The 12,334-nt window shown below is 35.0% G+C and overlaps 1 protein-coding gene across 1 annotated transcript in view; it reads left to right on the top strand.

Moving 5' to 3' along the window:
* Nucleotides 1-12,334, top strand: part of LOC113503300 (limbic system-associated membrane protein-like) — a 92,625-nt gene that overhangs the window by 56,743 nt on the left and 23,548 nt on the right. Inside the window, exon 3 of the mRNA XM_026885154.1 lies at nt 6,873-7,069. Within this exon, the coding sequence (XP_026740955.1) occupies nt 6,873-7,069 (197 nt within the window). The remainder of the gene's footprint in view (nt 1-6,872; nt 7,070-12,334) is intronic.

The following is a 12,334-nucleotide window of genomic DNA, read 5'->3' as shown; positions in this document are numbered from 1 at the left end:
TATGCAAAAAATTAAATATTAAAATCGCGATCAATTTAAACGCGGCCATTTTGGCGCGCTTGCTCGTGACGTCACCATTACACGAGTTCGATGTCAACAGCAAAGTGATTGGTTTACAAAATTACCAAAAAATAAATAAAGTGAGTGAATATCGACTTAATTACCATGGATACAATACAATAAAAATTATTCCTCCAAAAAGAAACCATACAAATAGCTTGTTGACAGCAGACGTCTCGTGTAAAACTGACGTCACGTTTTGTTCCACCAATAGTGTTGCGTTTCGAAAATTTGCGCGGTAATTTCAAAACAGCCACTTTTTGATGATTAAATTTCATTATTAAATTAAAATAAATTCTAAAAATAATTGTATAGTGTGTTTTCAGTAGCAATAAATATTACAAAAAAAAAATATTTTGTCCATATTTAAGTCACGTGCATATTCCCCATTGTGAATTAGAACACGCTTGAGTGTCATTGAAAGCAAGTTTATATTCGCCGTCCAAATCGAAACCACAAGCATCGTATTATCCCAAAAGCGTATTTGGCAGGTAATTTATAACCAAAATTCGAAGCAAAATTTTCGTTCATCAAAAACGATCAAAATATTATTATTGTTATTTTCTCTTTCTCCGGACCTTGTTTGTATAGGATTTGCGTTACCCATCCAAAACACCGGAAGGCATTGTTTGTATATTTACTTAATGTTCCCACATTCGTCGCACTTCGTAATTGGGCTATCCCTGAGCAAGAGAGCGCTTAAGCGAATTAGATGGAGCTTTCAAAGTCCTTGCTTAAGCTGAAGTGTTCACGTATCGTCGTTAACAGGGTTTTAACGGGCTTTACCCATCCATTAGGCTGGTTCTCTCCTTCTGACTGCCACTGACTTGACTTAGTACTCCGATAATGAAAATGTTCTGGAATTTGCGTCTAGTTTCGGGTGAGGGAATTAAGTTATGTAATATTGATAGCTTTATTGAGCAGCCTTGTGTTGTTCTCTACAAGTTTTGGATTTTAGAAGCGAAATGTAATATCAGATCTCCATGGTAAGTAAGAAAACTCCTCGCTATGTTATGACAATCGATAATACAATCTCTAAATCTTTTGTCTTTATTTGTTTAGTCTTTGTACGTTAAATAATATCACACTAATTATGTACATCGAAATTGTGTGAGTGAGTTGTATGTGTGCGTGTATGTTTCTTACCCTTTCATGCCCAAATGTTTGGACCGATTTCAAATAAATTTTGGATGAAGGTAACGGACACTTTGGAATAACAAATAGGCTACTTTTCTCCGACTCTGTTGAGAACAATGTTTTAGCAGCTTTGACCGAAATCCAGGCGAGCTGAGCCGCGAGCAATAGCTAGTATAACATAAAAAGTCGTTGTCTTAGGTTATTTTGGTCTGAACCTTGTCAGGGGCGATCACGAAAAATCCGTCAGAACCCTATCACAAAAGTTATATTAATAATTTTAGCTTTTTATTTCATGAACGACAGTTAAACTCATTTCCACGTAATTCGTTTTTAAGTCCTTTTTATAGTAAATAAGCTACATATTCCTGAAACGTCTCGATAGTCCTTCAATAACTTTGTCTGAAGGGCACGAAAATGAATGAACATTTTTCATTTCAATTCACCCGTTTGTATGAACAGCGGAGTACTCAATAAAATGTCCAATTCCCAATTTATCGAATCTAATAACAGTTTTTTATTAGCACATCATATATTTGAATCTGTTCGTCCGCCAATATTGTGTCAATAAATTGCAGATTTAATAAAGCGTGATTGATAGGTAAAGTTTTTGAGTGAAGAATAAATTGGAATTCTGGCATCGTCAATGAATATTGCTATGCTATAGAAATTTTTCATTTGTTTTTATAATAAAAACATATTATACTTAATTTCATTTGTAGAATTCCGAATCAAGGAAGCATTAGATACTTTTTGAGCTCCCTACTCTTTTTAATAACGATTCCTGATTAGTCAAGCCAAGACAGGCAACTCTGGCACACAACAAGATTAAATCTATTGGTATAGGTATTCTTTGTAGAGCCAAGTTTACAGAGGTTGCGAGTACCGTGTTCTGGGCTTATCCTTTTAATATTACGTGCCGAGATTACAGACTACGTAGTAAATACATAAATGATTCATCTTTACACTTGACATCAAAGAAACGAATATAGAAAGCGTCAAGTTTCGTCGTATAAGGAAATGTACTGTCTCTTGGGTAATGTTTGAATACTGTCGCATTCTACGATATTTCAGAAACCCTGTTTACAATAGCTGACAATACTGCACTTTACAATTCTGCACAGACAACAATAGTTTCGAATAAGTATTGGAGATGTGTTTCGTTGTTTTTAGGGTTACATACGCAAAGGGAAGAAACATAACCTTATTATTAACCTGTCCCTCTGTCTGGTTGTCACCAGGTTGTATCTCACGAACTGAGATAGTAGAAAAGATAAAATATTTTATAATTTTCTATAAAGGAACATAATTAATTAATACAAAACAAAAAAATGTGAATCAAGTTTGTGTTTGTTATGTAAGTTATGAATTTGATGGAATTGTAATTTTTTATTTATCCTGTATGTTCGGAACCCTTAATGTCAGGAGTCGCACTTGACTGGTTCCTATTAAGCATTTCCTTCTTCCGGGGTATAGAAATAAGGATTCCATAAAGTCATTAACGAAATTCGATCTTGCAATTTCCTTGACTCATTGTACAAACTACTTGCATAGACCAACACCTGCCCGTCATGCAGTGTTTAGTAAACATGAAGGCCGTTAATCATGGTGTTGTATTCAGGTTCTAAGCGATGAGTTGACGTTTTAAGTTTCTTCAGATAATATATGAGCATACGGGGTCTTATAAATAATGTAGTTAGTATGGGTATATATAGGTGAAAACACGCTTTGTATTCTAACGAATTGGTGGCCTTGCGGTTTCATAGATGGAATTATATGCATGCATTGGAATCTGAAATCGCCAAGCGACGTTAAGTGATCAATCAACCGTTCCCGAAACGGGAAGAGGCCTGTGTCCAGCAGTGGGACCTATTATTCTATCATAATTCTTAAGTGCATAAAATACCTTATCCCGATCAATTCAAAACAAATGTTCTAATTAAGCTATTTCGCAAAACCTGCGTCGAAGTCCACTACGAAACTGTATTATCTCATCCAGCAAAGACGACTATTTATCGAATAGACAGAAAAAAAGTTAACTCGTCAGGCCAGGGTTAAAGGTCAAAGTTATCGGGCGTCTGTCCATCTGCTGACAGCTAACTACGTGACGGGCTTCATGAATTAACCGCAGGCGATATAGAAGCTCTTTGTACCTGTTAAGTAAACGATCAAGTTCTGGTAATTTACTTCTAAAAAGAGTAATGGGACCATTGATTCTGAAAAGATATTTGGTTCCGAATCGTTTTTCAGAGGTCTGGACCCAAAGGGTATAAACGGATCCCTAGAATGAAGGTTCCGTCGTCTGTCTGTTGACAGGGTTTAATATCAAGAACTGTTATAGCTAGATTGTTAAAATTCTTTTAGATCAACTATTTCTGCCACCATAATCACGAATACTAAAAATAAAGATCGAGACTAAAGAACGGTAGTTAAGGTTTGATTTTTCTCAGTGTCCTTCAAGTCCCACTCGCACTGGTGTTTACAGATTCTTGTTTTCTGGAATCAACTGTTTTTTTTTCTAATTACACAGAACTGTATGGTCTTCACAAATCATTTTCTAGGTAGGTAAAACGATATCATTTTTAAGATAAGTTGTGAAAACAGGCCAATGACTTGCAAAGATATTAGCTTAACACAAAAAAAATGGAAGAAATTGTTCAATCCTTGTTCAACCTCGATAATTATTCATAATAAAACCGCCAATGGTACCGACGTGCTACATCGTAATACATCGTCAGTAGTAATGAACACTTTCTAGCTATCGTGCTTCTTGAGATGCATCCTGGTCATAGAACGTACAGACGAACGGAAAAAACATTCAAGCATTTTCATTTTAGTAAGATTGGTTTTCTCAAAAGCCCTCAAACGGAAACCTTTGTCAATTTCAATCAGGGCCTTTTTGGTCACAGAAAGTAAGAAATGATTCAAAGGCAACAGTGACAACCCATGTCATAATAATTCTATTGAAATATTTACTATAGCTTCGTACAGGTTTCGGGATGTCTCCCATTTTATGTTCTCTTTGTGTGCAATATATGAAAACTCTTAGAATCCTTCAAAGTATTAGGTATGGTTATGTGCGGTGTAAACAGGATGTTTTCTTGCGTTATTGTATTTCAGATGCGTGGCGTTGCCATGACAACATAAAAAATTTCATATTCGTTGGAGTGAACGTTATGTGGGGATGTTGTTAAGACAAGAATGCGGAATTTCTAATCTAAACCCATTATGATAAACAAACGAGAAAATTTTCCCAGTATTTACGTCCTTGCAATGATCAAAAATTTTACTTAGAGTCAGTAGATCAAGTAAAGGGGCAATATGAAGAACAAATGTGTCAAATTTTAGGTTAAATACAGCGAATAAACCGCTTGAGCTAAGGGCAATGTCTACCTTAAAGGCTTCTGTTAAGACAGGATAATCTTGTCCCAAGTCAGGCACACAAAGACTGGCGCTACCCTCTGACTTACAAGCTTGGGTAAACTATAATCTAGACTACTCATGTCTTGTGTTTTTACTAACTTTAAGTTTCACTTTTTCCTTTGTGTGTCAAATATTGCAAGATAAATTTTGTCAGAAACCAGGAAGGTCCCCTTTCGAGCTGAAGTTTTGGGTGCATAATAAAGTATGACAATGCAGTGTTATAATGAAATGGGGCTGATCTGGAGTTGAAATACGACCTTTTTCTGGATGGGAAAGCATCTCTCCTTCCGCTTTGGGTTGAGTGGAAGGGAGTGTCAGACTTCTACTGACTAAAACCTACCCATGTTCATTTTTTTGGTCTTTGTACATCGGGGAAACGGTAACCCTTTCGGACAAACCCGCTACCCTGGCAGCCATCAGCCCTAACGGCCTCAGTCCTTACTGTAGTGGAATATCACAATAGGCTCCGCTATAATGCGACACAATACAATCGAATTTTGATTCTTTTAGAATAAACGAATACTTATCCCAAAGCTAGAAACCGACCTGAAAATTTCTCGTCTGTCAAATATTTAATTAGCTCTTGTTTAAAGTACAGTCAGAATTAAAATTTGGTGAACTCAATTAAATGTACAAAACAATAATGACCGATTTAGTTGTAGAAAAGTCTGCTACGACCTTCTAAATAGTAAGTGCTGGCGTAATTAAAACATTTAATGAAATGGAGACAATAATATAGATAATATACATAGTTAATGTTGTTTATGACAATTAGAACATAACTTGTCCCACGTTTAGGTATTCTGGGAATCTGATTGCGTTTATCAATTTCTTTGGTTGTTTGTACAAAAGCTATAAGGAGAACAGACTAGGATTTACTTTAATTAAAAGGAAAGCCAGTTATAGCAGTTTATTTTAGTTGTAGTCACTTAATAGCGAGTAACTGGTCTCAAAGAACTTGTTTGATTACAATCTAGGGTGCAAGTCGAGATTCAACTGCTTTTCCTCGAAGATCGATTTAAAAAATTGGTTTTATGGTAAAACATTAAGAAAATCTTATTTACCTATCAACTAAATGAAAATAAGTAAAAGGTAGGTAAATTTAAAAGTTTGAAACAGTCCTAAGCTTTTGAAAGCATCCCAGACGCATCCAATATACAAAAAAAAAATTCTTTGGAATGAACTTTTACTCTAAATTTTCAATGGCATAATATTACTCTCTACAATTTTATCATTAACGAAATAGAGCTAGAGAAATGAAATTAGACATAGATGGTGTATTTGTTGCCGCTATAACAACAAATACTAAAAATTAAAATCAAGGATAAGCAACATTTGTAACGGTCATAAATTTGTGAGGTGAACTAATTTGTTGGTCAAACTTATTTTTAAATACCCGATTTGTTTTTCTTCAGCCTATATTACCAATGAGTTTACGAACCAGTTTGGCCCATTATTCGCTCCGTTCAGTACCAACTTATAAAATTTCCAAATTTTATGTCCAACAATCAATTATTCAGTTACAGTAACAATAATTTTTAGTCCAACGTTTAGAGAAACTTTGTGAGCGTCAGTTAGCGATGTCTTTCAACACAAAACCGTCGTTTTATGTTAATGAACTGCGGGTTAAATTGCACCCCATGGATCTTAGGGGCGATAAAGCGAAATTAACTATCTTCGTTGCCACACAAAATACCAGATGTCTGGATGTTCCCTTAAAGGACGCTTTAATAATTTATGTGTGTGAGTTGTAGTACACTTGGAGTAAGATATACTAGACTTCATCTATTTTATTTAAGGGAAAGTAACTAGACTACATATTAGCTGAATTTGGGAGAGAAAATTTCTCTGAGGTACAGTTTTTTTTTAAATAATTTATGGATTGAACTTTAGATCACTGTCTGTTCTCGTTATTTATTTAAGTAATATTATTATAAAGCGAAAGACTAAAAATAGTTTTTCATAATTTAATTTAAGCCATTGAACAAAAAAATGTAGGTACTTGTTTAAATTTAAGAAATTAAACGTATTGCAATGTAATTTCATGCTTCCCATGACAATAAGTAGGTACTTAATAGGTATTTATTTTGTCACTTAGTGAATGTTGAATAATTCTTTGCATAAACACATTACATTAATTTAAATCAACACATTTAACGATTGATAAACAAAAAAAACACTTTAAATCAATTCTACAAACAAAACAACACCTTATCATTATATCTACAAAGTCTCACTTCCATTAACCTTTCCAGGTATCACAGCGGGTGGGGGTGGTGACAGTAGCGAGGAGATCACCACAACCACCGTGGACTATGGGCTGAACATCACAGCGAGCACCGAGAGCGTGATCCAGCCCTACTTCGATAACGCTACGAAGAGAGACTATACCGCTGCTGTGGGCCAGCCGGCGTATTTACATTGCCGAGTCAAGAATCTTGGTGATAGAGCCGTATGTATTATTCTGTTTCATATTTCCAACCGATTTCAAAGAGTAGGAGGTCGTAATACATTTTTTTGGTTTAAGTATAGTGGAATACTATACCTAAACTAAAAATAAATACTAAATACTGCCCAATTTTATCAAGTTTGGCTGGAGACTAGTTGCTTCCTGGGGCAATATCTCCTAACGTGAGACTGCTTCAGTTATGAAACGAGTCACCGTTCTACGAGGTCTCGTGCATTCGTTTAAAAATGTTAGTCGTATGGACAAACCCGGCAAGAAACTCCATAGGTGACTCTGACAATTGAAAATAATTTTACTGTTTGGGATGTAGAACCAGTTTTACTTGAATTAATAAACATATATGTTAGGCTACTTGATCTGGCAAGTTTAGTAAAAACAATATTACGTAGCAAAAGCAAAAATCCATAAACTATCTTCTGTTTGACCTTTATCAGCGATTACACAGCTGTTGCCTAGTGACACTAGTGGCTTACCCATATTACAATGTTCTACGAACCCACAAATTTGAAGCTAGAACACCATTTAGAAATTAATTAATTCATATAACAAAGCTAACCTGAACTACAAACCCATCCGCAAGTTACGTATTCAGACCTCCTTTGCCAGATACTTGTATAATAAAATACTTTTTCCAGAAGGTAGCTATTAATCTCAATAGTTGTCATCTGTGTTACGACCCCATCTTATTTTCCGACGAGGTCAATGCTTACAAAAAAAGGTATCCACATCAACATTTTATGATACCTCGTCTGCGTAGTTTTTACAAACATGTCTGTAAATACTGACTACTGAACACAAGTTTCTTTAACAAATAAAATAAGATAAATACATACCTTACCCGCAAACACGACGCGGACGCCCTAACTAAGGTAAATATCAACAAAAACTTTTGTATTTCGTTTGGAGAGCGAGTCGGATCTTTTTCTCTCTTAAATGTCCAAGTTAACGTCCTTAAGATTGTGTTGGTTGACTGAGACAGATACTATCCTTAACGGAAATTAATGGTTTTGACCTAGATCAGACGTCATTCTAGCAGTTTTTGTAACTACGTTCAATATTTACTTTGTTAACTCCAATATCAAGTTTAATTGCTATTAGATGATATTTAAGATAAATTACTGACAAGTTAAATGTGTTCGAGATTTATTACTGTTTACATCTATTCGTAGAGATAAGTCTGCCTTTGAATCTGTTTTTATTCTAAATTATTATACAGTGAACTCTCAAAACATTTGGATTAAATAGTGGAACCACGTAACATGTACACAGTAACATGCATCTAAAGCATTCATAGTCCGACGCGTAATGGTGCTGATACACTTGGTTAAATGGTGTCTACACAACGAGCCGTTCGCAGAAATTTTCAGGCGTATCACGAGCCAAACAATTCGTTAAGCTTTTGCGGCGACAATTCTCTAGGCGCGATGTTCGATATTTCTCCGAAACCACGAAACTTTTCTGATAAATACTCATTTGAGCATTTCGCCAAACAGACTGCCGAGCTTATGCACGAATGTACAAGGAAATGCTCTAGTGTATCACCACCATACGACGAAAAGCCCGAAAACAATTTCGAGAATTAATCTATTCAGCTTTATTAAGGCCGCTACTTTTTCCTCTACAAACGGTGCTAACCTACTGTGAAGTCAAAGCAAAGCAGAACAGTTCCAAAATTAACCACGCCTCTAAATAAAGCCCGCCGGCTTTTGTGAAAGTGACATTGTGTACCTAAGTAATTACCTACTTTATTGAAAACGTAGCCTACTCTGCGTGAAGAAGATTTTTCAGGGAAATGTTCAGATAAGGGGAAGCCATTTATTTTAATGAAAAATGACGACCTTTTTCACGCTCGACGAAAACGTCCGTGTGTCTATAAACATTAAACATGGCGTATAAACTTGCAGCATTCGGTCGAGCAATAAACTATTTTATGTCGAGGATATAATTGATTTTTTTTAGTGGTTCGCTGTAGCTGCGGTCCTATCGTGAGATAATTGCGATACAATATTGCTGTTGGTAATACTGTGAACATTGCTTGCGCAACAAACAATTTACTTTGTATAGTAATGACCTTGTTATGATTGGCATTTAACTTGAATTGTTATTAAAACTGCATTGTGTCTGCAGACTCGAATAGATTCTAAAAGACGTCTCTGTGATTGCTTGCTTATTATATCATCGTTCCCGTTTTATGGAAGGGTGGTTAGGTGTGACCTATGGTCACACCTCTCTTGCAGATTTTTTGCGATCTTCTTTCAGGCGATTCAAATCTCTAATCGATGATAATAGTCTTCTAGCGACTACCGTTTTACAAATATATAGGAACACAATCATTGATAGCCCGGTCAAAGCTAGTCCTGTTATTTAATGAAAAAATCGCTGGTTGTGTTGCCGTAAGCTTGGACCAGAAACAGAAAAACACGACATCCTTGAAGATGAAAACGTTTCCTTGATTATGACAAAGCCCTTTCTTTAATTATAGCACGTATCATAAAATATAAAGTATGTGTACCCAAATAAATCCTTTGCAGAAACAACATCTCAATGTCAATAGATTACGCATATTTCTCCAGAACAATATTCTCTCAAATCAAAGAGACATTGGCTACAAAAATTTCCACAGATCCTTTAAACAACACCATAACTCAAACCGGTTCCAAACCTCTTTTAGTAAAATTGTAGCAGTGTAGAACTGAGACAGCGCATTACACAGCGTAGCGCGACGTCCCTTTCCTACAACTGCAAAATTACTTTAAGAGTTATTTAAGCCCTCTGATCTTTTAGCAACAAGAACATAACACGAAAATGTCAAATACATAGAACAAATAAGCGACAAAGTTCAAGGGACTGTGTTAGTGAAATAAGCAGTTTTGTTCCGAAAAATAATAGGATAAGATATTATTTCTCTACACGACCCTTTGCTGACGAAAATACTTTATCGGGAAAATAGTCAAAGCAGTAAGCGGGATTCATGAGAAAAGGTTTTTTTTTGGAGGAATTTCGTAGTAGAAGTATGTTTGTTGAGTTTTTCCTACGCCACATAGTTGCTTAGTGTGTGAATAAGGAAACTGAATTTGTTACGACCAAATTTTTGATTATTTTGAAACTTTTTCTCAGTTTATTGTATTATTCAACTGATTTTAATATTTAACCACTCGTTTTTCTTCTCCATTTAGAATTTAAGTGTTACAGAGACGAATATTTCCAAACTATTTTGATCAACTCAACCCAAATGAAGCCCTTACGTAAAAATCTAACATAATTTGGACAAGTAATCATCGCTTATTGACATTGCATTAAATCAACTCTCGTGTTTGTAACTACTAAAATAGATACCGAAAACAAATACGGCATGAATATACAGCGATAAAGCAGTGCGCACACTCGCGGCTTTGGATTCGGTCTAAATTAACTCACAATTTACATACTAATCTCATAAAATTACTGACTAGTGCCGGTTCACATTTAACTTATGTTAGAGGATAGTTACGTGACAGTAAAATAGATTTCTGTGGTTTTTATTGGAAATTGGTGACGAGTTTTAGGATAAATCAAGTACCTATTCGCTTGAAATATTCGGTAGTAAGCGTAATACATTTTAGAAAAGCGAAATTAATTTCTTCACTTGTAACATCTGGACTATATTTTATTTGGTATTATATTGAATAATTAAACCAAACGGAAAAACCTTTACGAAATAGAAAAGGTAGCACAATTTTAATGAGCAATTTATTACATCATAAAATTAAAAATGCGTGAAAATGAATTCAAAGAAAGCTCTACCAAGAAACACGCCTCATTAAATATTGTGAAAAGAAAATCAAAAGTTCTATTATCTTATAAAACTTCAAATTTCTTTAAAAGATCCAACATTTAGATGGAGGTCGTTAATTGAGCCAAAAATCTTGCTCAACATTTTAATTTCTCCTTCCTTTGTTTACACTTGTTATACTAATACTGTGTTCTTTCTTAGAATTTAATCAAGTAAGGAAAATGTTTACAACCGACTGGAACCGTACCGTATCGTTTGAGGAAAAATACGGGGTAAAGTTGTTCGGGGAAAGAGTATTACATAAAATATGATCGAGCCTTACTTCGATGACAGGATTAGCAGAATATAGTAGTCATTTGTTTGAATAAGATTTTTCATAAAAGGAGGATCAATCTTTGTGCTACTAGATCGCTTTGAAAAACTGTTCTTAAAAAGTAGATTCTGTATGAATATAGTTAAGGTTCATGTTTCAATGAAGGCTAATTATTATATTTAAAACGAAAATAAGAACTGTTTACTTATATCAAGGCAGATCTGAATATTATATGCAAACCCAGGGCAACGATCGTTGGTGGTTTATTCGCTTCGAATCGCCCTCAATTGTTGCCAAACGTCGTCGTTGACGATCGAGAATTCGAAAATGAAAATCACACGAGGCTCTGTGAAATTACTGACCCGTAGTGGGCAAACGTGGTCATCAATGCTCGTTAATTTGTGTCCTTCTCACGTTCAAGGTAAACACACCTATGCTACGGTAGGTCTGATTTCGATAGTTCCCATGACATTGTATTATGGCCAGATGATGACTTCGCTTACGCTTCATGTGAATTCTGTGCCTATATCCAATAAGTCATTATTAAAACAAACTTTGTGAAAACTAAAGAATTCATTTGGGTGATCGAGCGATTGATTGAGTTACAGCATCACGAGTAACAATTAAATAGTGGCGAAAAATATCTTCTTTTTTAAAGAAAAATGGAATCTTCCTCAAGAAGTCAGCTTCAAAAAGCAAATAATAAACTGAATGATAAATAACATCAGCATGCTAGCTGCCTAAAATGTATCAACATGATGTCTGACATATTTTCATGATTCATATTTTGTACAAAACGCATTCGTTGACATCAGCCCGTATTGCTCAAGAGTCTACTTTGAGAGGCCAGTTTTCCGACGTAGCTCGCTTATCGAGGTCACAAATAAAATAAACGTCGAGATATACATCGCATTTTATTTTAATGCCAGACGTTTCAGATATCTATGCAGCCATTTTATCCGGAAAACTTTTAATAATCTGTATTTGAAACCGAAGATATTCTGCAAAGGCGAAGCTATTTTAAAAGTTTCGCCTTATATGCCGTGCTTTATAAGGAAATATTGACTTTATTTCTCTGTCAGTTGTTATTGAAAGTTAATTTTTTATTTTATTGTTTCTGGCATGAACAGTTGTTTTTATAGAAAAACATGTTTCTTGATTTTGA

Source organism: Trichoplusia ni, chromosome 19, assembly GCF_003590095.1.
Source record: "Trichoplusia ni isolate ovarian cell line Hi5 chromosome 19, tn1, whole genome shotgun sequence".
Lineage (NCBI taxonomy): Eukaryota > Metazoa > Arthropoda > Insecta > Lepidoptera > Noctuidae > Trichoplusia > Trichoplusia ni.
This window is presented reverse-complemented; position numbering and strand designations above follow the sequence as displayed.